The sequence below is a fragment of the Rousettus aegyptiacus genome, unplaced genomic scaffold (assembly GCF_014176215.1).
Source record: "Rousettus aegyptiacus isolate mRouAeg1 unplaced genomic scaffold, mRouAeg1.p scaffold_m13_p_3, whole genome shotgun sequence".
NCBI lineage: Eukaryota > Metazoa > Chordata > Mammalia > Chiroptera > Pteropodidae > Rousettus > Rousettus aegyptiacus.
In genome coordinates this window covers 70774161-70802141 of record NW_023416306.1, presented here as the reverse complement: position 1 = coordinate 70802141, position 27981 = coordinate 70774161, and the positions used below count along the sequence as shown (strand labels likewise).

At 38.5% G+C, this 27981-nt stretch overlaps 1 protein-coding gene across 11 annotated transcripts in view; it reads right to left on the bottom strand.

Moving 5' to 3' along the window:
* Positions 1-27202, bottom strand: part of CDC14B (cell division cycle 14B) — a 77944-nt gene extending 50742 nt beyond the window's left edge. For 5 of the 11 annotated variants that reach the window (XR_001594469.2, XM_016125111.2, XM_016125110.2 and 2 more), the window contains exon 1: positions 26580-27189. Coding sequence is in view for 10 of the 11 variants with exons in the window: in XM_016125111.2 (XP_015980597.1) it covers positions 26580-26739 (160 nt within the window). In the remaining variant the exon portion in view is untranslated. Of the gene's footprint in view, positions 6515-26579 lie in introns of those variants that run through there. The other 6 variants (XM_036238885.1, XM_016125108.2, XM_036238884.1 and 3 more) reach the window with 2 other exon arrangements.
* Positions 27203-27981: the final 779 nt, after the last annotated feature.

The window sequence follows — 27981 nt, the reverse complement described above, 5'->3', positions numbered from 1 at the left end:
CTTTGATTACCTCGGCCATCAGGCAGGTCCCTGCGCCCTCCCGACTCATGACTCCAAAGCATCTGAAAGGCTGAGCGGAGGGAACGACTGGACAGTCAGGGAACAACCAGCTGCTGGGAGGAGGCACCACGACCACACCCCCAAAGTTTAAAAAACAAAGTTTAAAGGGCCATTGCCCAAACAGTAGGCACGGTGACAACGCTCGGTAAACCCGGGCGAGTCAAACGCGGAAGTCCAAAACTTCTCAACTGGCCCCAAACGGGGTGGCGAGGGCATGGGGCGCGGAAGCTACCCCCTGCCACCCAGGCTCGGCTTCGCCCCGCCTTGGGGACGCGGGGGACGCCGGGCGGTCGTCTGTGGCGCCAGGCCCTCCAGCGCCGAAAGTCTGCACTCACAGTCAGGACCTGCAGCAGAGCGCCACAGAGGCGACCGCGGGTCTGGTTCGAGAAAGTGGCTCTGAGAGCCAGTGAAAGGACTTCTCGGAAGGGAAGGGGTACGTGGTGAATATGACCCGGCGACACAGACTCGGGGCGCCTCCCCCAGCTGCCCTGCCCGTCTCCACCAGGGGGTGCTGCCGCCAGGCTGTAGCCGCGCCGCGCGGCGAGGCGCAGTACTGCAGGGGCAGCCCGGCGCCTGCCAGGCACCCGACCCGGAGACCCCGGCGGGCTGGCGAGTGTCGGAGAGTGCGAGTGTTGGCGTCTAATATACAACAGACGTTTTCAAAATGGTTGAGGATTTAAAGGTAAATTCAGCTTAAAACTGTAGTCATTAATTCCTTTAAAGTCCTTCGATTTCTCAGATAAGTATTAGAACGGTTAAAAGACAAAATTTCTGACACCATACTAAGCAACCATTTAAAAGATTTTCTAAAACTATGTTCGACTCATATGAAAAAGAATTAAGATACAGTATGAATTTGGTCCCGATTTTGTTATATACAATATGGTACAGGGATCAGGGGTGATTTTCATTCCCTCCTTTAGTTTTCCAGGTTTCCTATAGAAAAGTGTTATTTTAATAATATGTGAAAAATTTGCAAAGACTCTCCCTTAAACGGACAAGCAATACAGTAACAACTCTTTCCCAAGAATTATACTGTATAATCCCAATATACTGTACACATTATATATCATATACAATTTTGCCACAAAAGTAAACAGCATGCCTGATAAATTCTAAAATTCCAGACAAATCAGACTTCCAATGTAAAAAAACCCCATAAATTCTTTTTAATGTTGTCCAACTGGAGGCCTTTTTAAATGAAACAAAATCTAAACGCCCTAAGAGACTCTACTGCTGAATTGATACCCATTTTTTAAGAGTCTTCATGGCAACACAAAGTCAAGAGGTAAATTGGAAAATATTTTAAATTCATCTAACAAAGATGCTCCACTTCAATTTTATGTGACTGCAAAATAACAAAAACGCAAATTTAAACTACAAGGTCCTAGTTTTCCTTCAGATTGGCAAAAATCAGAGTTTGAAAGGCACTGTTAGTCAGGTTGTGGGGAAACAGGCACTCTGCCTGTGGGTAGGAATATAAACTGGGACAACCTCCATTCATGGTAATTCAAGGCAACAGACACTTTGCCACCCTAAAATATGCCCTTTGGAAGAGTGCTTTTAAGTTGGTTGGTAAGAAACAAAAGACTCAGAACCTTTGAACCTCCCCCCTTACCTGCTTAAAGGAATTCAGATAGAAAAACCCACTTAAAGGTAGCAACTAAACATGACAGCAAGAAATCTAGCAAAGACTGTTTGTTGGACTCCCCTTTGTGTCCCATTGTTTCTGAGTGCTCCAGTAAGAATTCACTTATCACATGTTTGCTCTTCTTTCCACCTACCTGAAAATTGCCTACTCTCTCCCCCACTTTGAAATCCCAGACCCCTACTTCCCTCTTCTTTGTCTAGAAAGGCATATAAACCTCAACTGCCCAATGCCTCCTTAGGTCTCATATTCTTATGGCGCCCCTGCATGTGCATCCAAAGAAATCTGGGGTACCTAAAATTGCAAGAGCTAAGCCTACACGACAGAGTATATCATGTTTTGTGCATGCTTGCTAAGAAGATTTAATAATTACTGTAATAAATTTTTTTTTTATCTAAGATTAGCTTTCATCATAACCTGGTAGCAAAGATGTGAAGGAGTAGCTTAACCCCATCTACCTGGAGTTTTCCTGAAATTACTGTTATCTATCAGAGTCCTAAGAGCTGTGCAAGACCAAATTGGCTCAGGGCAGTGTCCATCAGTGTGATACAAAGAGATGAGATCTGGCATTAACATGGCCTAAATCATTTGAATCAGTCATTCAAATCAGGCACATGTGCCAAAAAGAGAAGTCACAGGGAAGTAAAACAGTCAACTTCAGCAGCCATTTTTCTAGGACCCTAAGCCAAGGACTTTGATAAATTCTAATTTATCAACTCTAAATATGCATTTCATGGGAGGGGCAGAGATAAGTAAATGGTCTGTCTCATTTCAAATTTCTTGGCAGTGAATGAAAAAAAAGACTCAATTTAATGAGTCTTTTTAATATATAATTGCCTTATCGGAAGTAAATTCTTATTTACAATACTCATTCTTTATCTCCAATGGTATTTAAAGGCCCTCCTAAAAATATTTAGGACATATCACAATTCTAGGCCACTAGTCATATAGATAAGTAATTTTTTTCTATAGCGAAACCTGTCATGGAGATTTTTAAAAATTATCTTACCAATTTGACTTGTGGTCTTTAAGAAAATGGTGTAAGAAAGATTAGGGGTACATATTAAATTTTTAAAATGGGAACCAGGGCAAAAGATTTGAAGACATTTTATGAAGCGAGTTATAGGAATGGCTTATAAGGTCATGAAAAAGGCATTCAAGTCAAGGAAATGCAAATTAAAACCTCAATGAAATACCACTTCTTGGCCAACAGAATAGAATGACTAAAATCAGAATGACAACACCAAGTGCTGGCGATGTACAGCAATTAGAACTCTCAAATGTTGCTAAGGAGAATGTAAAATGGCATTAAGACACTGGAAAAGTTCAGCAGTTTCTTACAAACTGGCATTTTTCCTATGAGCCAGCCATCCAACTCCTAAGGATGTACGTATATATATCCAAGAGAAAATAAAACTCATGTCTACAATAAGACTTGTACATGAATATTTTCAGCAGCTTTAGAATAGCAAGAAACTAGAAACACAAATTTCCACCAACAGGAGAATGGATAAACAGATTGTAGTATATTCATACCATGGAACACTACTAATCAAAAAAAAAAAAAAAAAAGAATGAAGTGTTGATATACAAAATAAAATGGATGCATCTCTAACACACTATGCTGAGCAAAATAAGACGGACACAAAAGAGAACATGCTGCATGATTCTTGATACATAAAATTCAAGAACAAGTAAAATTACTCCATACTGATAGAAATCAACAGTGGTTGCTTGGGGTACACGGGAAAAGGGCCCATAGGGAAGAGTAGTTTACTTGTTAAAATTCAAACTGTAAAAAATAACTCTGTTTTACTATATACAAGTTATATTTTACTTTTTAAAGGGTGGGGTGGAATGAGGTGGCCAAAAAGAATTTTGACTGGTACAGATACATGAAAAGACTACAGAATTAATCAAGTATTTTGTATAGAATTAAGAATTATCTTGACCTAATTAAGTGTAGAGATCATGAATACCAAATTACATTGCAACTTTAAAAAAAATGAAAAAGACCTACCAGAAAAGATAGTGTAGCTAAATAGTCTTTCAAAGATTCATGAAATAATAAATATTATTATACTTCCTCAGTCTGTAAAAGACTTAAAGAATAATAAAAAGTTCTCTCGGATCCTAAAATCTTCACAAAGGAAAATTCACAGAAATAGGGTTTACCTTTTAATGTAAAGATTATCTGCCATTCCTTCTACTCTACCAACCACATTATTTTAAAAGATCTCTGGATTGAGAATAAGGAGAAAACAGCGACTCTGTTGATACCTTGTCATATGGCTCCAACTAAGACTTGCTTCAGGTCACACAAATACAGCAGAATAATCTGAAGGAGTTCTTCTTATTTCTCTTCTACCTTTATCTCAAAACTATTGATCTGCTAATGATCCTACTCACACAACCTAGAACAAAGCTGCCCAGTACAACTTTGTGTTATGAGGGAAATGTTCACTATCTGCTGACATGTGGTTAGTGGTTACTAGAACAGACAGCATGGACTTAGAGGAAATAGGTCCATCAGTTTCTAATCTATAGCCTCTGATAAGAGACAAAGGCCTCCAACTACCAGAAAGATAAAAGCAAGGAAGCTGTGCCTTTCCTTCTGCTTTTAAGGCCTTTATTTCCAAGAGTTTTGATCCTAATATCCAACTCTGATTTTCTCAGCTGCTTAAAGAGAATGAGAGCACCTGTGGTCAGAAACACAGCGTACCCATCACAGTGCCTAAGACTCAACAGGCGCTTAGTAAAATGTCTGCTTAATAAACAAATGAATAAATAAATGGAGGAAGTACAGACAAGGCTAGAGGAAAAGAAAATTCTCATTTACTGAGTACATCCTAGTCTGGGCACTTTACACATATTATCACAGTTATTTTTCACTTATTCTTATGATATAGGTTTTATTGCCCTCATTTTACAGATGGGAGAGACGGTGCCAAGAATAAACTTGCACAGGGTCACTCGGCTTGTGATGAGGTAAAACAAAACTTTGAACAAATATAATCAATGTATCTTGAATCAATTCACATATAGGAGCATATATACAAGTAATTAAGTAATTGACCTACAGTATTCTTTTTAAAAAGGCCCCAATTTCTAATTATTATATCAGTGTAGCTTCAAGGAAATCCTATGGAAAAATAATTAAAGGGCTCAGATAAGTAACTTTCAAAACTGTGTATTTTACATAATATGGCTTTCAAGATTTAATATTTTAATTATTTTTCAAAAGGAAGGATGGCAGGAAAAAAACAGAGATGTTTTATTTGAGGTTTATTTGAGGTTTTCCAGGCTCAATTCCCTTCAAAGCTTTGCTTCCTTGGGAAAGCAGTGACACCACAGAAGAAATACTGGGGGGATCCAGGAGAGCTGGAAGCAGCACAACTTTGTGGCAATCTGAGAGAAAAGTGGGATGTTCACTGAGAGCCCTCTACTAGTCCAGCCACACAGTGTTATTCAGCAAAGGGACATACTACCTTCACTCAATTTTTTTGACACGACAGATTTTCACAGCAGGTACATTTAGCCCTACACAAAGCAGTTAAGCCCAAGAATTTTAAGAGAAATTTGCATATATAGTACTTTGATACTATATAAGAAAAAAAACTCTAATAATTTGGGGGTAGCCTTTATGCTTTTAAAGTTGAAGTTTTGATTTTTTTTTTAATGAAAGGTTTTAGGAAAAATCATTAAACTTCTAGGAACTTTATTGTCAATGCTGAATTTATGTATTATCTATTTTACAACAAAGTGACATTTAGTTTATAACTATGGAGCAGCTTTATATTTTACATTATCTAGATAGTTACAATTGAAAAACTTTGCCTGAAAACAGAAATGTAATCTTCCCATTTAAAAAAAAATCACAAAACAATCAAAATTCTGATAAAATTTATAACTTGTAAGTATATTTTGTTTTGTTTAAATTGAATTAATATGTATAAGCAAAATAATTATAATTTCAAATGTTCTGTTGCATTCCTAAATGAAACCCTTATATTTTCAGATGTACTTATTTGCTTAAGAGACAGCTAAATATTCTCTGAAATCTAGATTCTTAATCTCCAGGATCCTAATATATTCCAGGAAGGAATACCTACTCAAACAATATTAAGATTAGCATGCAAATAGAAATAGATGTGAACCTGAGTTTTTTAAGACCATAAAGTTTTTTTTTGTGATCAAAACAAGCATAGCATAAAATTTACCATCATAGCATAAAATTTACCATCATAACCATTTTATGTGTACAGTACATTAGTGTCAACAATATACACATTTGTTTTGCAACAGATCTCTCAAACTTTTTCATCTTGAAAAACTATGAAATGCCATACACATTGAAGAGCAACTCTCCTTTCCCTCCTCCCCCTAGAGTGGCAGCCACCATTTTCCTTCTGTTTCTACAAGTTTTACTACTTCAGATGCCTCATAAGTGGAATCATACAGTAATTGTCTTTTTGTGACTGGCTTATTTCACTTAGTATAATGTCTTCAAGGTTTATCCATGTTATAGCATATGACAGGGATTACATTTTATCTTTAAGGGTGAACAACCTTCCAGTGTATTATGCACATATCATATTTTCCTTATTAATTCATCTATTCATGGGCATTTAAGTTGCTTCCACCCCTTGGCTATTGTGAAAAATGCTGTAGTGAACAGGGGTGTGTGACCATTTCTTTGTGATCCTATTTTCAATTCTTTTGGATGTATATACCTAAAAATGGGACTGCTGGATCATCTGGTAGTTCCATTTTTAATTTTTTAAGAAACCTCTATACTGTTTTCCATTGCAGCTGCACTATTTTACATTCCTAGCAACAGTGCACAAGGATTCCCATTTCTCCACATCCTCGCCAATGCTTGTTATTTTGACTTTTTTTTTTTTTTGATAGTAGTCATCCAAACAGGTAGGAGGTGTTACCTTATTGTGGTTTTTATCTGCATCTCCCTAATAATTAGTGATGTTAAACATTTTTTTCAGGTGCTTATGTGAAATAATAGAAAACATATATATTGGTCCCTGCCCGAAGTTCCTGGCTCAGAGCACCTAAAACCCTTGTGATCTCCTAAGTGATAAGAACACTAGGAATATCTTGTTTGAATATTTAGTCTTTGACGCCAGTTCCTGACAAAATATACTAAATCCCTTGGAATTTTGTGGGTCTAGGCGTATCTTGTTCTAATGAGGCAACTCTGTGTGGGGTCCTGGATGGGACCTGGATGGGAGCTGATCACCAGAAAGGAATTTTCAGCCCCACCCGTATTCTCTAAAGGAGAGAGGGGCTAGAAATGGAGCTGATAATTGTTCATGCCTATGTAAGGTGTACGGTATGGGGTTTGGGGAGTTTCCAGGTTGGTGAATACACGGAGGTGATGGGAAGTGTTAGACTCAGGGCGTGAAACCTCCATGTCTCATCCCACATACCCTGCCCCACAGATTTCTTCCATCTGGATATTCATCTATCTCCTTTATCATATAATAAACTGGTAAGCAGTAAGTAAACAGTTTTCCTAAATTGTGAGCACCAGGGGGATGTAGGAACCTCTGATTTATAGTTAGTTGGTCAAAAGTACAGGTAACAACCTGGATTTGAGATTAGTATCTGAGGAGGGATGGTGGTCTTGTGGGACTGAGCCTTTAACCAGTGGGATCTGATGATATCTCCATGTAGTGTTAAAATTGATATAAATGTAGGACTGTGGAAGAGAAACTGTTTCATGGATTGACCTCTGCCTCACCCTGCCTCACAGCTGCCAGATACTCATGCTAGATCCAGCTAGATCCAGGCCAGAACAGGACAGAGATTGCTTCTTGTAAACCTGCTCAGGAATTGTCCTATCTCTCCCCTGTGCCGCAGGCATGCTGATTCCTGTAACAGGCCCCTCACCCTGCACTGGTCAAGTATGTAAATTGTTTCCCCTTATCTGGGGTAAATTATGCCTAAGTCGGTACTCCAATCCACCCTTCCCTGTCCTGTATAACCCCTTACCACCTGCCATGTGGCACAGAAGATATCCATATTGTCTTGCCCCTGCTCAAGATCCACCTGGTATATAAGTTCCCTTAATAAACTCTTGATGTAATGCTGGAGTTGTCAGCTTCTTTCTTTGGTCTCTTGGCCCCAGGGAATTTTTCCAATAAGGACATCCAACATGTATTAGAGAATGGTTGGTATAGGGAAAACAACAAGTGTCAGAAGCGAGGTGCTCTGTGTGAGAGTAAAGGAGATACACAGGCGGGAAAACTAAGAGGTCTTTCTCCAGTACAGCTTGTTGGCCATTTGTATATCTTTTTTGGAGAAATGTGCTTTGCCTATGTTTCAATTGGATTTTTTATTTTTATTTTTGTTGAGTTGTAGTTTTTTTACAAGAGTTCTTTATATATTCCGGATATTTAACCCCTTAAATTAATTCGTGTAACAGACAAATGGTTTGCAAATATTTTTCCCATTCCATAGTAGCTTTTTCATTCTACTTATTGTGTCCTTTGATGCACAGAAGTTTTTGAGTTTGATGTAGTCCCATTTGTCTATTTTTGCTTTTGTTGCCTGTGCTTTAAGTGCCAAATCCAACGTCATGGTAGCTTTTCCCCTTTCTTTTTTTCTAGTAACTTTATAGTTTCTGGTCTCACATTTAAGTCTTTGTACCATCTTGAGTTAATTTTTGTATGTGATATAAGGCAGGAGTCCAACTTCATTCTTCCACATGAGAAAATCCAGTTTATGCAACACCATTACTTGAAGAGACTATCCTTTTCCTATCATCTGACTATATATATGAGAGTTTATTTCTGGGCTCTATTCTGTTCCATTAGTCTGTGTCTGTCTTTATGCCAATATCACAGTTTTGATTATAATAGCTGTTATTATGTTTTGAAATCAGAAATGTGAGGCCTCTAGCTTAGTTATCATCCTAAAGTCATTTTTACTCCAAGTTAATATTCATGTAAATGACTAGCAGGATTCTTTGTTTATGGAATCACCAAGTTAATCCCAAAGTTCATATGAAAAATATGCAAAAATTAACACGCAAGAATAGCTAGGAGAAGACTTTTCTAAAAAAGGTCTAAAAGGCTCTCTCTGCTGGCACCTTGACTTGACCTTCTGGTGTGGCCCCTTCAGGTGTGTATATCTACCTCTTCCAGGACCCATGAGTAATAAACTTCTCTATTTAAAAAAAAAAAAAAAAAAGTCTAAAATGGAGCCAGCACTACCAGATATTAAAATATATTGAAAGGCCTCCAATACGAATACAGACTGTTCCTGGCACAATGGTTTTTAAGACTCAGATATCAGGCAATGGAGAACAGTGATCCCTGAGACATAAGAAACAAAAAAGGAGAATCCTAAGGTTGTCCCAGCTCACTGCCACTGCACAGGGAGGGTAAACTGAGGCAGAACCCCATGGACCCCTTGAGTTGAAGAGATGCAGCTAAGTCCAGGAAAACCAAGGCAGCAAGAGTTTGCAGGGCAGAGTCTCAAAGAGGAGGAAGCTGCACAGAGAGAGAACCCCAGAGATTTGCAAAAAGTCATAGAACATGCATGTGAGAAAACTACTACAGGCTCAGGAAAGAAGCACCCAAAAGGTTTAGAGCTAATAGTGTCTGGCACTCACACAAGGCTGGGGAAAGTACTTGTTCTCAGCAGCTATTGTGTAAAAACTCCTAAGTCACAGAGGGTACTAGATTACTCTTACCTCTGGAAGGTCTTTCCTCAGTAATGAATAATTAGCCCTGTACTAAGCACGGATACAGGCCCACCTAACAAACCACAAAAGCAAGACCAGAAAGTATGAAACTGTTCCCAAATAAGTTATCTGCATCCCTGAACGAAGCTCAAGAAGATTTATAAAAAGACAAACATCCCTAGCACCCATTAAAGTAAAATTCATCATCCAATCAGATTGCCAGGCATGCAAGAAAGCAGAAAAGCAAGATCATAATAAAGAGAATAATCAGTCAATAACAATAGACCTAGAACCAACGTACAAGTTAGAATTAGAGAAAGATGATAAAAGTTATTATAATGGTATTCGTATTTCATCAAGTTAAGATGAACATGTCCATTAAAAATTTGTGTGTATATATATTATATATATGTTCATAGCAGCATTATTTATAACAACCTAAAAGTGAAAAAACCCAAATGTCCACCAACTAATGAAGAGACAAACAATATGTGATAGTCATCTAATCAAACATTAAGTACTAATACATGCTGCAAACATGCTAAGCAAAATAAACCAGTCAGAAAAGATTACTAATAGTATAATCCCATTTTTATGAAGAATCCAAAATAGGAAATATATAGTAACAGAAAGTAGGTTGGTTAGTAGTTGCCTAAGGCTCGGATGGAGGAGGTGAAAGGAATGGAAAGTAATTGCTACTAGGTACAAGGTTTCTTTTGGGGAAAATGAAAACATTCTAAAATTATATTATGGTGATAGCTGCGCAATCCCATAAATAATCTATTTACCTCCCAAAATACTATTTTAAAAATACTTTAAAGACTTAAGATTTAATTTAATATTTAAATACCACATAAAATACACTATTACCCCCCAAAACCACTGAAATATACACTTTAAAATGGTGGGTCTTATGCTTTGTGAATTATATCTCAGTAGAGTCATTATTTTAAAAATACAGTTTAAAAAAAAAGTTGAGATACAGATGATATAAAAAAGGCCCAAATCCAGCTTATCCGAAGGTCAAAATTATAAGCTATGAGATAAAAAACACACTAGATAGGATTAATGGCAGATAATAAAATAGAAGAAAAAAATATCAGTGAATTTTAAGGCAGTGAACCTATCCAAATAAAACAGAGAGAGAGAAAAAAACTAAACAAAAAAATGAAAAGAGCAACAGTGAACTGTGGGACAGCTTAAAATGGCCTAAAATACAGGTAATTGTGTATTAAAGAAGGCAGAAAAATATTTAAAGGAATAATGGCTGAAACTTTCTAAATGGATGAACTCTAGCACAAGAAACATGAAGGAAACATCACTGTAATGAAATTGCTCAAAACCGATGATAAAGAAAAAATCTTGAAAACAGCCAGAGGGAAAAGCCCATACTACTTACAGAAAAGCAGATATAAAGGTATCAGATTTCTGACTGGAGCCAAAGCAAGTGATAAGACATCTTGAAAGCAACATCTTGAAAGAAAAAAGAAAAACGCCAACCTTGATTTCTACACTAAGCAAAAATCTTTCCAAAACAAAGACATAATGAAGACATTTTTTAGATATTCAAAGGATGAAAGAGTTCATCACCAGCTGACCTGCACTATATGAAAAATTAAAAAAAAAAAAATCCTTCAGGCAGAAGGAAAATGATACCAGTTGGAAATCTGGATCTACACAAAGGAATAAAGGGCACTAGAAATGGTAGCTATATGAGTTAAATATGTAAGATTTTTCTCATTTAAATCTCTTTAAAAGATAATTGTTTTAAAGAAAGTAATAAAAATGTACTGAGGGGGTTTATAACGTATGTATAAGTAAAATGCATGAAAGCAATAGCATAAAAGCCAGGACAAAGAGAAATGGAAGAAAACGCATGAATGAGAATTTCTTAATTACTTTGTTGAGTCCAACTCTCACTTAAAATCCAGAAGCCATGAGAGAAAAGATAGCAGATTCACCTATTAACTTTGCAGGGCAAACACACATCACGACCATGACTATAAGAGAATCAAAAGGCAATGACAAATAGAAAACATATTTATAAGTCATTACAGATAATAATTTCCCTAATGTATATAAATTGGGAAGAGCCAATAGCCCAATAGAAAAATGGGCAAAAGATATTTATAGCCAGTTTCATACACTCAACTCTTGCTTTTAAGAGAAATACAAATGAAAACTACATTGAGACTATAATTTTCCACCTGTCAAACTGGTAAAAATCCAAATTTGGTAACCCACTCTGTTAGTGAAGTTATAAATAAATCTTCTCATACAATGCTGGGATTGTAAATGGGTATATGGGTATAACTTCTATCGAAATTACAAATATACCTCTAACTCAGCAATTTACTTTGAAAACTCATCCCCAATACATTTTGTACATATGAAACAACATATGTAACAGGTTATTCAATAGAGCATTATTTTTTATAGCTAAAGAATGAAAATACTTCAATAAGTATCAATAAGGGTTTGATGAAAGCTCATGTGCATTATAAAGTGAAAGTCTATGCAGACAAAAAAAAAATGAGGAATTCTCTATAAAATTGAAAGAGCTCCAAGACATATCATATTACATCAATTCTGAGATGTATTATTTTTTTCATATTTGAACATCTCTGAAATTATGCTGTATCTTAAAATCTGTGACTTACAGTTATAACTGGCAGCATGTTTTCTTTCTTTGAAGTACTTAAAATAATACATTCTTATCTTATTTTAGAATCAATGAAATATGGTATCAGTAGTTCGGCAAGCATCTATTAAATGTAATGTAGTATCCTGGAACAGAAAAAAAGATATTTATGGGGAAATCCAAATTAAGTCTGGAGTTTAGTTAATAGTTCACATCAATGTTAGCTTCTTAGTTTTGACAAGTGTACTCTGATAATACATAATAACGTTAGGGGAAATGGGTGAGGGATATACAGAAGCTCTCTATATCATCTTTGCAACTTTTCTGTAAATATGAAATTATTCCAAAATAAAGTTTGCCAAAACAACAGTTTTAAAAGAATATTTTATATAAATGCGTTTTTAAAAACTTGAATAAACACAAGAACTAAAACCCCTGGGGGATAGTAGGGTGGGAAGAACTAGACAGGTAAGAGCAGAGACTGTTCACACTTGTCTCAGAACCTCGTGAATGTATTTACCTATCTAAAACATCAAGTTTAAAAAATTACAGAAAGGTACTTTATAAAGGGACAAAAGGGATTAAGAGGAGTTATTTTAAATAAGAGTTTTTGTTTACAACCTAGAGACCACGACAGGACTCCATGTCCTGCCTGGGAAAGTCTATAACCCCTAAACCCTATTTTATGGAAATGAAGTCATATACATCTTCCTCAATGCATGAGCCCCAAGGACATAAATATATTATTATCTATCCATACAATGGAATAATATGCATCCACTGAGCCATATATTTAGACACATTATTGACAATAAAAGATTTGACTGTAAAAAGCAATGATAAATAATATTTATCTTGTTGATATAAAAACATCACAGAGATATGATGTATATAAATATGCACTGAGCAACCTGAAAGGCTAAATGTGGTAGTCGGTAAAGTTGTTCAACAAATATTTCTGGCTCCAGGCCTAACAGTCACATTCCTGTCCCTCCGTGATTGGGGAGAACCATGTGATGAATTCTGGCCAATGAGTTGAGTGGAAACGAGCACTTAATTACTGATTCAAGACCTTTCACAGCACCCTTTTTTCTCCAGCACAGGGATCACCAATGTTAGAGACCAGGGCTGCTCATTAGCCTAGATCCCAAGCAATTACAGTAAGCCGAAGCCCCTGCTTCCCCACAGTGGATGAGAAACTGAAACAAGAATTAAATCTTTATTTTAAGCTGCTGATATTGAGGCTGGGGGCAGTAAGGAGGGCTTGTTATTAATAGAAAAACAAGTCTAAATTGACTGAGAAAACATCCTTGCTTGTAGGATCACCGACTTTTTCTTTTCTTTTCTTTCTGTGTGTGTGTGTGTGTGTGTGTGTGTGTGTGTGTGTGTGTGTGTGTGTTTAAATATTAATAATGAGCACCTGTATCTTAGAAACTTTATTTAGGAGTGAAGGTGAGATACAGGTCTTAGCATGGGCCTTAGCATCGAGCAGATATTGATAACCCAGAGCCAATTATCATCACATCTCAAGCAGCTTGAAAGCATCCTCCATTAGGATCCTCCAGCTCCCTTTGTTCCAATTCTGTGCTGAGTAATGAAAGAGCAGTGGAAAAAACCAAGGCCCAGAAACAGGGGGAATAATGTGCTGTAATTTGCATGAGGATACAAACATACATAATACATCTGTACACACATATGTATTTGTAAAATAAATATATAGAAAAATCTCTGGTAAGGCAGACACAGGAGAGGTTAGTTATGTCTGATTCTGAAGAGGGAAAATAGATGATGGGGAAAGTGGAAATCTTACTCTGTGCTGTTTACTCTTTCGTATCTTTCAAATTTTGAACCATGTGCATGTATTATCTATAAAGTATAAATAAAATGAAAAAAGACAGCTCTAGGTGAAAGAGTAAACTGAGTATTATTTAGTGGGCCCCATTTCTATAATACAGAAAACCTACTACAGGGGCCTTACAAGGACCAATGATGAATGTCATGAACCCAGAATCATGAATACACTTCTAAAACATGGAATATGATTGATTAAAGGGTGGGAAAGATCACCAGCACTACTTTTTCAAGCAAGTTCTAAAAGCTGCCCACTGATATTCAAGAAAATGAAGAAAAATTACTTCTAATGCTTTCAAACTCAAGGCTTTTATTATTGAATCTCAATTCCATGTGAAAGCTTCAGCAGTGTTAAATTCCGCCTCTCACAAGATTAGCAGTATGACATTTCCCCCTCCACTAAGAACAGTAGACTAAATTATTATTTCCAAAGAAAAATGAAAAGGGACTGTACAAGGCTTTAATAATATGGGGAAAGCATCCAAAAAGGTAGGAAAATAGCACTTACACCACATATTGTAAACTGTGATTTCCCTACTTTGTATCTGTGTAACACTTTGCACACACATATGATACACAGATTATAAACTCTTGAGCTATTAAGTCAGTAGACTTATTTATCTTGCAACATTCCCAAGAGTAAATAAAACTTGTTATCTGCTTTTAGTAGAAACAAATGACATAAGGTAGCTGACTTCGCACACACACACAAACTCTATTTAGCTGGGATGAGAAGTTCCTGTACAGAATCAGCAAAGTCTCCATGGAGATCCAGGCCTGGCACTCTACATTGGCAATGGCTCAGCTCTTCCAATTACTTCACCATCACTGAAGTCAGGAGCATCTCTGCCCATAATTCCTCTAGATGCTAACCACACAATTGCTTAGTCAAACCCCCAAGCTACAGTGATGTTCATAAAGCCTTTCATAAAAATCAAAGAACTTCAAACCATCCTTAACTGCATACTGATCTTAGTTTCCTTAAACATTCCTTGCAAAGGCCTCATTAAACCTGTTTTAACCAGCTTAGTACTCTTGCACTGGTTTTAACAATCCCACCCTGCTTTCCTTTTCTCGACATTTGCTATCGAAAGTGCTCCACCAGGACACAACACAGTGACACTGACCCACTCAACTCGGGATAATGGTGGAATGCTAACTAGCTAAAAACTTATAATAATAGCACTAAAAGCACACAGAAAAAAATTAACAATACCGTAACACTACAGGAGGCACTATGTAAGAGCTCTACCCATAATTCTCCCCGTTTCAGCACACTTTCCAATTGCACCAACATTTCTTTCAGGGCTTTCTCTGGCCTACAGAGCCCATTGTGGCTACCCTCGCAGTACTTCAAAATTATTGCTCATCCTCAAGTTAATAATGTAGGAGTATCCCAGGCCTCTCGACCCTCATCTGTCCCATACTGGCTCTCAGATTTCCCCTATGGGATTGAAATCTAGCTACCACAGTATTAACTTGCTTAATAATGAGCCATCTATGGCTGACCTTCCCAACCCTCTCACTTCCCAACTCCCCTTGGAGAGCTTCCTGCGATCATCTCCCAAAGAAAGTACAATTGACCCTTAACCCATTTTCTGTTTTAAAAAAAGTACAGCTCACTGCCATGATTAATTTTACATAAACACGTTCTTTGAGGCTGATGCAAATCTAGTTTTCAATGTGAAAATAAAATATAAAAACTGTTATTAGAGTTGTTTCTAAAAAGAACTTGTCTAATCCTAGTATAACAGAAATGTATACATAAATCAGATTCCTCAAATGAATCTTCAGCTAACAACTGTTTGAGAACGATGTTAACATTACACGCAAGAATGCTGTTTTCTAGGATGTGACATTCCAGTGATGGAGAATTACTAAATTCTGTAAATGGAAATAACACTACTAAAAACAGAATGCTATAAATAGAATGATGTCATTTGTTTCCAGACTATCGATGTACTAGAGTGATGCGAAAATAATAATAAACGTAAGATATTTCGTGGCAAACTTTGAGAGTAAGGTTAGGACTGTAATTTCTGCGAGTTATCTTGAGGTAAACGTTATAGCCACAAGTGCCGCTGGCAAGTATTCTCAGGGCAAATGGGAAATGGGTAAATAACAAGGGTTTGAACTGCATGGGCCCATTTACAAGAGATTTTTTTCAATAACTACCTGTACTTTTTTCAATAACTACCTGTACTGTTTTCAATCTGTGGTTAGGAGGAATCTGTGAATGCAGGGCACACTGTATACACTGATCTACAGCATTTTACATAGGGAACTTGAGCATCCGTGGCATTTTGTAACCTAGAGGGTCCTAGATCTATCCCCCACAGATACCAAGGAACAACTAAGTTTGGGGGGAATCAAAAGTTATATGCAGATTTTTGACTGTGCTTGGGCGGGCGCTGCAAATGTTAGTGTTGGTCAAGGGTCAACTGTACTTGTGTTGGAGTCTTTGACTCAGTCTGTTCTGGGAGAACTCAAAACAAGACATTGACAACAGTTTTATATAAGCCTACTTATTCTTAGTAAGATATTTTGAAGATAATAATTACAATAAAGCAGCACTGCACACGATTAAGTTAAATGGGGTGTGTAACAGATATATAAGAAACTGGCATTAGAAATTGCTTTGTGGCATAAAACAATAAAACTTAATAATCTAATTCACAAATCTGTTAGTATAAGATTTGTTTTCTGAAACCATTTTAAAAGAGTGCTTACTCCAAAGCTTTGATTAAAAAAAAAAAAAAAGTCCAAGTTTATTGCTTAGCCTTCAAAATATCCCACATTTTTATTTTGGAAATTTCCCAAAGTGTCACATTAAGAAAAAACATTCCTTTAACACTGTACCTGGAAATAGCTGTCCTCTGAATCCACAAATTTAACCTCTAAAAATTTATTTGATCAAAATAATCTGAATAGGTCCTAACAGATAAGGGATGCTGAAGGTTTATATTCTGTTTCCTGCCCTCCAAATTAAGAGAGATTTCATTAAAGTATTTTTTCATTTTGGAGCAAAGTTGTTATTTAATTTGGATTAGATACCATGTCTTACTGCTTGTTACTGGCAGAATGTAAGACAGGTCTGGGGGTTATGAAGAGGATATTTTCCCCAAGCCGAGGCAGAGTCTATCCCCAATCCCAGCAGTCACCTCCCTGCGCGCGCACACACACACACACACACACACACACACACACACTGCCACCACAGTAGGGGCAACGGTGCTGTCAGAAGACACTTGAGAGAAAGCAGAGACTTGTATATTACTGCGATCAAGAATAAGTTATTGCTTGTTCTAGAGGAAAATATGAGCCTTTTAAAACAATAGCCTAAGCCTCCTTTCCAAAGATCCCATTCATCAGAGGCATCCATCACTGAGTGTCCATGACATTTAGATATTAGATAAGCTCCTCTGTGCAATATAGATATGGATATGAATATGGACATGATCGCCCAGTTTTGTGTACTGATGTCATTTCCCAGAGATCATGGGTCAAATCTGCAATCTCTATTGTAGCTCTTGGAACAAACAACCATTGCAAGGATGAGACCATAAATGCATTCAAACATATCCTGAGTGAATTTGTGCTTTAAGCCCTTTCAGTCACAATAGTTTAAAATTAGAATGTAGTATTAATAGTGAAGTTAAAAATTCCGATCTCAGTTGTGTTTGCTAGCTAAATTCTAAGCTTCTTTGACAGTTTACTGTCAAAAAAGGAAAGAAATACATCTTCAGATGCTTTAGTTCAGGTATTAGGTGCTTCTAACAAGCTATCTAATGATAGTATTACAATAAAAAAATTCCAAGAACAGACTGAACAGCTCCCAAAAATGTAAAACCATAATATTAACTGTTATACATTTATGTCAAAGCAATTCTTCCTCAGCACCTACAAAAGAATGTGAAAATCAGAATGCTTTTCAGATCAAGTCACACACACCAAATCCAGTTCTTAAAATATTTAGCAATCTTCATCTTTAGTGCCTTCAATTTAGGAAGCAATATTAGGCTTATTAGGCGCTCTGTTACTTCTTACCAATAAGTAATGTATTCTTAAGAATAAACAAGATATCTCATTTTAAATTATATCCTCTGGGATACTTTGAGATTCAAATTAGAGATGAAGAATTAATTGGAATGCAGACCTTTCAGTTTGGCTGTTTTAGCAGAGATAGGGTTTTTAGTATATTAGAGTATAGTATATTATTAACTATATGCATTCAGTATATATGATTAGTTAGTTATATACCAAAATGAAGCTTTTTACCCTGGTTTCTTTTAACAGTTAACACACAACACACACACACATGCACGCACGCGCACACACACACGACACCGTAAGACAAACTATTCTCACCACATATTAGAAAAAATAATTCTCTTCTTGTAGGAATTATCGAGTGACAATTCTATCACAAAATTCTTTCAAACCGACACAGTCTCAATGAAGAAGAGAGCAAAACTACATAATGACTGATTCCTTCATTACCTGTCTTCATTGAGATGATGACTTAATCTCTCAGGGATAAAGAGCAGGTCGTTATAAATCTTCACATCCCCTTCTTCCTTCCTCAATAATACTTGGCCCAATCCCTTGCTCAAAGTAGTTGCTCAATAAATATTTGTTGAATGGATACACTAATTAATTCCATAGCACAATTCATACAAATACAAGAGTATAAATGAGCAAAATGCAGAGAATGATTCAGCTGTGATGGCCCTAAAATAGAGGGCCTTGCAGAATTCAGAATCTGTAATGATATTATAGCATTAAGGACTGGGTATAAAAAGATCAATCATGAATTACATAGCAGTGCCAAGGAAGTAATCTTACTTTCCAATTAGAATTCAAAAGAACAACAAACATCATCGACATGAGGTACACGATGTTTTCCTTTTGTGAACAGTATACTGCCAACCAAATTTTAATGGTATAAAAGTGAACTACCTGAGAAATAAATTCAATATGAGATATTACACAGTTAGAATGAATTTACCCAGCCTAGCTTCCTTAGCTTTTCAGACTCAAAGACAAGGAGACCCAATTTTTGAAATAACAGGTGAAAAATCATTCTAAGAGAACTGCTCTTCTAGAATAATAACACTAAGAATTAAAAGAGCTGAATAAAAGACCAAGAGGACGGTCTGAAATCTTTTCATAAATTAGGAAAGTACATATGGGGCCATTCGGATTTGTTCTTTTGATAACTGGCCTTACTTGAGAAACTTGAAAACCAAAGGGAATCAGAATACTTTTAAAAATTCTTTTAAAAAATAAACTGTAAAGTTTCCCTGTTCCCAAAAGTTGAGGTTGGCATTTCATGACATTTCCCTCCTGTCAAACATAGTAAATAAGACATAAGCCTCTCCATTAAGCAAAGAAATGCTTAGAAATAATCTAGGGGTGGGGAAAAAATCAAGAATAGCTGTTATAACAATTCATTCTAAGTATCCTTTCAGCAAGAGCCTATAAAAGTAAAATTCAATTAAAACAGAAAAAGTTTAGTATTACCAAAAATATCCACCATCCAAAACATAGCATTCAAATTTAACCCAATAAGATATCACAAAAACTACTTTCAGCATTACCTAGACACAGAAACCAACACAACTTTTCATGTAAAGACATATTTCAACTTAAGTCGTAAACATACAAAAGATACTCTACAGTTATAGAAAACTGAATCTGCTACCTAAAACTAAATTTAAGACAAGCAAACAGGAAGAGACGGAACCAAGAATCACAACTAACAGATTAAATCTACAGTTTAAAAATCATCAGAAAGAACTGCAAAGTAGAGTCAATGATCTGAATACCTTTGTTGGAGCAGTATCCATGAAAAGCTATAGAAAAAAAAAAAGAGAGAGAGAAGGGCGTAAAACTTTCACATAAACTCCAGAATGCAGATGAGACGTACACATTCCAGTTAAATATTCTTGTATTTAGGAAGTTAAAATAAATTTTATCTTGGGAAATGTTTTCAAAGGTAATTCTGCCTCATATGTAGTCAGCACTTCTAGAAATTAAGTGACTAACCTCAGAAGCTAAAGACCAAATAATGTAAAGAAATAATATTTGAAGATTGGTTAGCTCCTGCCTAAACCAATACAATCTCCCATACAATCTCTCCACTTTTTGCCCACAACAACCCTGCACCTACTTACCTCACTCATAAAGACGCCTGTCCTAAGTGAGGAACTGCTTTGAAATATTCAAATAAACCACTCTGGTCATGCTTTTCAACTTACAGATAATTATAAAAGTAATTTTAATGTGAAGGATCTTAAAGGATTAACTAAAATTAAAAATATTCCATAGCGAAGCTGAGAAGGAAAACTAAAGACCAGCTATTAAAATTATTTTTTCCCAGTAGAATAAAAAATAGATTTAAAGATTTAATTTATGTCTTATTTATGTCAACGTCCACACCTTTCAAATAAATTGGGTCTTTGTGCTACATATTAAGCACGGAAAGGTCTTTTGAAAGGCAATTTGTTTTAATCCCCTCCCCACCAAAAAAATGCCTAGTCTACCAGTAATCTGCACCACTAGTTTCAAATCTTTTGGATCTGTGTAATACTCTCTTAAAACAGATGTACTAGAGCACAGTCATGCTTTAAATTAACCACGCTGAAAAATTTATATTCTTTCAGTAAATAATTTAATAACTTAATGTATTTATTTTCTATAACCTTCTACCCAAGGCTCTCCCATGAAGCCTTCTCATCTTTGTGAAGACCCTTCAATAAGCTTAGCTGCAATTTAATATTAAGCAATATAAAAACTCTTCAGCATAATAAAAATACATAATAGTCTCAAAAACAAAGAAAGCATTTGGGTTTATTCTTCCTCTTACAAAGAATCTTTAAAGAGAAACCTTCACATTTTTTTCTCAAGGCAGAAAATTAACAAGGTGCCAAGCCTTCTCTGCTGCTCTGACAAACACTAAACCAGCCTCATCTGGAGTGTTTGTGCCCTGAAGATTACGCTTAGAATCAGAGAGAGGAACACACTGCATTTTCACTGTGCTGATTCACTGAACCTTTTGTGCAAGTACATGTATTGGGAAATGTCTGCTTCTGATGACTGTCTCAGTCTGTCCTTGCTTCACCAGCATGGCCCACTGCTGCCCCACCTGTAATATTAGGGATCATCGATGGAGCCCTTGCTGTCAGCAAGGCACCAAGCCAGGCATTTCTTATCCTGCCCCTTCATTTCATCCTCCCAATAAGTCTTCAGACTCTTTATTTTTAAACAGATGGGGAAATCATGATTCCAAAGGTTAATAATCCGGCTGTGTTCAATCCCCGTGTGGGCAGACATGCTAGCTTTCCCTGGTGTCCTCATGCCTAACCAGCAAAATTAGCTCTGCAAAAACTCTATCCAACAAAATTTTTCTTCCCCAAAGATTTCAACCACAAGATGGTTCTTCTATATACTGGTTCCCCCTCAGACCCTACAAGTTTTATTTTCTCACTTAACCCAGAAAACAAACTCCATGAGATCAGGGACTATCTCCAGCAGTGACCTATTTTTAGCACTTGAGGAAAAAAAAAAAATAGCCTGGCACAGTACACATTTGTTGAATGAATGAAATATCTGGAAAATCTGGGCTGTGATGACAGCCAAATTGGAGAACACCATGAGCTCTAAAAGACCTGAATTGCATACTTAGTTTGCTCATTTTTCCAAATTCACTAAGTAATTATTCATCTCTCTAAATTCAACTTTACAGATATACTTGTGGAGCACCTATTATGACATCTTCCTACCAGCCTAAGTAGCACAGGACTAACTAGCAGATGTTCAATAAACCATTTATGCACAACTCTGTGAAGCAGCTTTATCTGTCAGAAAGAACAGAAGTTAGGTAGTCACAGCTTTCCCAAAAAGAAACCATCATTTTGGCCAAAATTACTTAACTCTGGGGCCATGGCTTCCTCAGAAGGGAAAGTGGATGGTTGTTATATTTCTAGATGATCACTTGAAAAATCTTTCCATAAACAAAACACCTGTCCTATCAATTCGAAGATCCCCAGAGACTAGCTGAGAAACTTCTGAGAAATGTCATTCCCATCCCCAAAATTCGGAGTCACAACAGGAACTGGGGAAATTTACTCCCATTTAAAGGCACAGAGAAGTTCATATGCACTGACTGGCAACTCCTGGCATTAGTACCACCTCTGTAACCCAGTTATTCCATTTTCTCCTCATCTCTATACCCAGCCATTCACTCTATAGTGGGGTGCGTGGCCAGATGCTAAAGAGTAGTGACCACATACCTATTGAAGCACTAATGTTAAAACTGTATTATGTTTTTGTCTGTGTGTGGTGCTGGAATGCCTAAGAAATGAGACTTAAAGCAGATAACATGACACCACCAGCAGTAAAAGATTTTGAAGAATTAAGCAAGCACATAAATCAAGAAAACCAATACACATTATACACAAATTTAAAAGTAGAGAAATCATAAGAAAAACAAATACTACATAACTTTGATGAGCTTCAATTACTGAACCTCAATAATCTACTACACGAAACTCTTGAAGAAAAATGAATTTATTTTCTCCTTGAATCAGTGCCCCAGGTAACAGCATTCCTTTTCTATCAAGAAAAATATACTTCAATCACTGCAAAAAATGAATATGCATGACTATTTTACATAGTAAGCATTCAATAAATACCTCTTGAATTAATGAATAAATTTTCCTCATCTAACGATGTCTAGTGTGATTTTTTTTAATTCTAAAAAGAAGGGGGGAAAGGGTGGCTGTATCTGCTTCATTTTATTTGATGGGTATCCAATAGATCATTTACCAGTGCTTTCAGATAACAATTCCGACCTCAACTAAAGCTTCTTCAATAAAATGTTTTACTGTTATAATATAGACACTCTATAAAAAATAGACTATCATGACAGACACTGAAAAAGAAACGTTTTTCAGACAAACCACCGAGAATCCTTTTTAGCCAGTAGTTAGTACCAATTTACTAATTAGAAACTTAAAAAATAAGTTTAAGTTTATCAATCTTATAAATTATCAAACAGATTATGCAGTAGTGTCCTTTAAAATGTTTTTCCTGTGCTAATAAGGAGGAAAGGAGAATGCACACTGTCATTTATGGAGGGCCCTATTTAAGGGATAAGAATATGGAGATCAAAAAGATTCTGACTTCTGGCCACAAAGAGGTTCAACAGGAAAATAAAAAATTTCACTGTGCCCAACATTATTTCCTTCAGTAATTCTCCCATCTTGAGAATTATCTAGTTCCAAATCCGACTTCCCTTCTTCATCCAACTTCCTTGACTGATAACTCATTCTTATCTTTACTCAGTATACAGTTTAAACTGTATTTATGACCTTTCTTTTTTGCACGATACATTACAACTGCACCAGGAGTACAGCTCAGGTAAAAATCCATGTCACTGCACATGACAAAAACTGAGTGAAATGTCAATGACAGCTTGATGGGGTCAGAGTGGGAATAAAACCCACATCTGTATGCTCCTAGTAAAGAGTAAATGCCCACTGTAGTGGGATGTCTGGCTAGAAACTAAATAGTAACCACATAACAGAGGACTATAGGAACAAAAATAGGCATTAAGCATTCTATATTAAATGCACACACATTAAATAACCTGGGATCTATGGGAATTCAAAGTAATGATAAAATAGCTGCAATAAAAAATGTTGAAGGACTAAAGAAGAAAATTTTTTTAATGAATTTAAAGGCAGAGTGGGCAGAAGTGATAACGTGCATTAATTCTTACAAATCAACCACAATAGGAAAGAATCTTCACAATACTACAACGAGCGCTGGCGAGGATGTAGAATAACTGGTACATTACTGATGGGAATGCTGGTAATGCAGCCCACTCTGGAAAAAAGTCTGGCTCGAAAGACTACACACGGAGTTATCATGCGACCAACTCAGCAATTCTACTCCTAGATATATACCCAAAGGAACTGAAAACATGTTCATACAAAAACTTGTACATGAAATGTTCATAGCAGCATTATTCATAATTGCCAAAAAAAAGTTCACTGATGGATAAAGAAACCTATATATACTTTGGCCCAGCCTCTTCACTTCTAGTTTACAGATACAGACACACATGTAGGTTGACATGCACACTGATGCTACTACAGCCATTTGCAGTAGGGACTGAAAAACCTGCAAGTACCTATCACCATTAAATAAATTACACTTCAGCCATACAGTACAATACATGCAACCATTAAAAAGAGGACTGCTCTTGCTGGTATGGCACAATTTGCAGAAACTTGAAGATACATTTTTAAAAAACTGAAAAACAAGAAAATACTACTGGGAAGGGAGACTATATCTATGTATCTCCTTTGGTACCATGTAACTCTAAAAATGTGCATGCATTGCTTTTTAAGTTAAGAAAACGATGACTGAAGGAAAAACAAGTTAAGCAGGAATGGGACCAGTTTGTCATTTGCCAAGGATGAGGCCTCAAGTCTTCCCTACAAGGCCAATAAAAACTCACACCCTGCATCCAAAGTCACTTCAATTTGTCTTGTATATCACACTGAAACAGACCAATTTACTATTGTTTTCCCAGAAAGCTAAGACTGTCTGTCACTAAGGGACTACCTGGAGAAATTGACTCCCTTACTTCCCAGGAATGAACTTAACTTACACTGAGGCTGGACCCTTCCACTGTATGAGCTTGTAATCTAAATAATAGCATTCTGATTTTATACAATGCACCAACTCTTTCCTCAATATTCTCCTTGTGATATTTTCTGAAGTTAATCCATTGGCCGCTGTCTCAGGAAAGCCAGCCACATTGCATTTTATCTCCATGAAGGAAGAGGAAGATTTATTCCAATGACTTTGTTGTCAAAAATTTCCTTTTTGATTAGAGCCACCTAAATGTTTCTTTGTAGGGAGCTGTCTAAACAAATTATAAAACATATACATATTTAAATCCACATATACTGTTTCACCATATCTACTTTGGCCTAAGTAGTAATTAACAGCCAATTAGGCAGTTTTGCCTGTACTAATACAATCAGTCTGCTAAGGAATAGTGTGAAGAAAAAAATAATGTGCAAAACAAGATGCTGTATGCTACCGTGGAGAATATCTACATGTATGCACTCATAGTCTATTTGTGGGAAGTTTCATAAGAAACTAGGAACACGCATCGCCTCTGAGGAAGTTCACCTGGTGGCTGAGACCAACTTTTCACTATATTCTCCTGTGTACCTTTAGAATTAAGTTCTGTGCATTACTTGCTCTAAAATTAAACGCTATTAAAGAAGTTCCTTCGAAGGGGTATAAATAACAAAAGCATAAGGAATGTGTGGGTCCTCCATCCCCAGTCCTCCTCTGCAAGGCCATCACAAAGGAGTGCACCCGGTGGTGGGGGACCTAGTCTCATCAGCAAGCTAGCCTCACCTTCTACAACAGTACACGCTATCGTGGACCCGGTAGGTGCTAGCTGGGGACAGAGATTTAAGACAATCACTTCCTCCTCCCTCCTCTGCACCAAAGGCCACACACCAACTCTGAGAGACCTTCCGCTCTACTCTCAGTTTTTTAAAAAATGGACCTTAGTTTCCAACTGTCCATCAACCTGGAAAGTAATTTATACCACATTTCTGTGTTTGTCTGAACAGTTTCTAAATTAATGTTCTGACCGCTCCAGCTCACCTGGTGCATCAAAGGCTAAGGGCAGAAAACAGATTATAAAAACCCCAGACACGCCGAGGTTTACACAAGATTTACACATTAGGCGCCACAGAAAACGGACTGCAAATTCTCTCAGAACTGTAGACGGCTATGCTGTTTACAAAGCGTTTCCACATACATCGTCGCACTTAATGCCTTTACATGCTTCAGTGTCAATCCTGGCAAACCTAACAGCTGCCAAGTTGTATTTATTAGCCTTTGAGAATTGTAGAATCAGCACTAATAATAAAACAGGTTATCAACGGGCCGCTTTTCTACCTGCGGTGGCTGGCTACAATTTCTCAAAAGTGACAACTCTGGACATTCAGCACGCCGACCAGTTCAAATGTCATCCACGTGACATGTAGCTTCTTGAAGCCGGGGAGGGGAATGACCGCGTGCGCGCGCTGGGGAGAGGGCGGTGCACTGAGGACCAGGGCTAGCAGGCGGCTGTTGGGCCCCGCCGGGGCACGCCGCCCCAGGCGGGACTCCATTTCCTACAGAGCAGGGGAGGTCTGGCAAACGCCACACAAACAAGGCAGCTCCCCTGCGGGCATGTTCCAAGCGCTCGGGGAATCCTCTGGGGTGACTCGGAGGTTCAGACTGCCCTGAGGGCCAACGGAGCTGGCAAGCCCAGGAGGCAGTATCAACCCGAACTTAGAAAAAGCCCGAGGCGCCGAGTTGACGCCAGCCATTTAGAAAGGTGACCCTCGGCCCACCTTCCTGGGGTAGGAGGGAGCCAAATGGATAAAGTTACAACTCCCCACAAACGCAAATGGCAACTCGGGGTAGGGGGGCGCTCCCCTGGAGCCGTTTTTGAAGGGGGTGTGGCCGGCTCTTATGGGGGTGGGGGTGCAGGCGACTCTAATGCCGGGGGAGGTAGACGCGCTGGGACCATCACACTCGGGGCGCCGCGTGTCCAGGGCGCCCTGCCACGCGCTCGCCTGCCGGCTCACCGGTGATGTCCAGGTACAGGTCCTCCGGCTGGTCCAGGCGATGCAGTTCCTGCGACGTGGAGCTGCGGCTCTTCTTCACTCCCAACGAGGACGACGAGCAGCGCCGCGAGCAGGGGGGCGCGGCGGCCCAGTTCGGCCGCCGCTCGTTCTTTCGCTTCATGGAGGCAGCCGCGGCCCGTCAGGGGGCCACAACCATGGCCCCGCGCGCCCGCTAGCCGGCCGAAGCCCCCGCCAGCCCCGCGCGCGGGCGCTCAGGGCAGCGAGCGCGGAGCGGCCCTGCGGGGACGGCGGGCGCCGGCGGAGCCCAGCAGCAGGCGGCCGAGCAGGAGCCGAAGGAGGGGCCGGGCCCACCGCGCCTGCCCTGCTCCCTCCTGCGGCCGCAGCGGGACCCGAGCCGCAACCCTGGCTACAGCGCCTCCTGCCGCTGCCAGCGCCCCCCAGCCCGCTCCCAGGTGCCCGCAGCCCGCTGGTGCGGCCAAGACGACCGTGCTGCCGCGGGCGGCTGGGGCTGCCCCCGGTAACCGCGCACGCCCACCGCGGCCGCGGACGCTGCTGGGGAGGCGCCCGAGAACAGCGGGCCGCGGCGCCCGGGGACCCCAGGAGGGCTGTTCCGTGGAGCTTCATTCACAAAAAAGGGCCCACAACCCTCCTCGGGGCCCGCAGACTGAGGCCTATCATTGGTCAATGAGTCGTGACGTCACGGGGACCGGGCCTTTCTACAGGCAGGTACCCGGTGACGCCATAAAGAAAAGTCTAAGTGGTTCCGCCAATCAAATAAAAGTCTGCGGGCGATACTCCGCCAGCCCCTCAACTTTTCTGTTTCTTCTGTGTCCTTCGAGTGCTAAGACCCCCAGTTCCCCACTTGCTTTAGTGAGTCACCAAAGCTTTACATAGCCGTACCTCTAGGAACTTAACTCCAGTTCTTTGGCACGTATATTTTTTAAAAGATTCTTGGTTCTCCTTGTAATCGCGCCAATTGGAAGACTTGCCACGGTTGCTGGCTTGGACTGATTAAATTGTCCGCGGCTACATAACATTTAAGGTAGAGTTGGTTTCAGAATAAACACTATTGAAATCAGCTACTCTCTTTTTATCGACCTACGCGCAGCATTCAAAAAGAACAACCAAGGGCTTCCTAAAGAGTCGATTAAACTACCGCGGAGACACGATATACCGTAACGGTTTGCACCTCGTAGCTCCGCATGTTGGAATCCAGTACTCGCATTAACTCCGTAATTTTATAGCTCAGTTGTTATGTTTTTCTTACCTAAGGTGTCTACAGGTCCAGTTATTGAAGTATTGAAGCAAATGGCCAATTCGATTCTTGGACTTTCAGCTTGCAAACTGTAGAGTCATATCCCTTTGTTTTTCTATTGGGTTAAAATAATGCCCGACCTTTCTG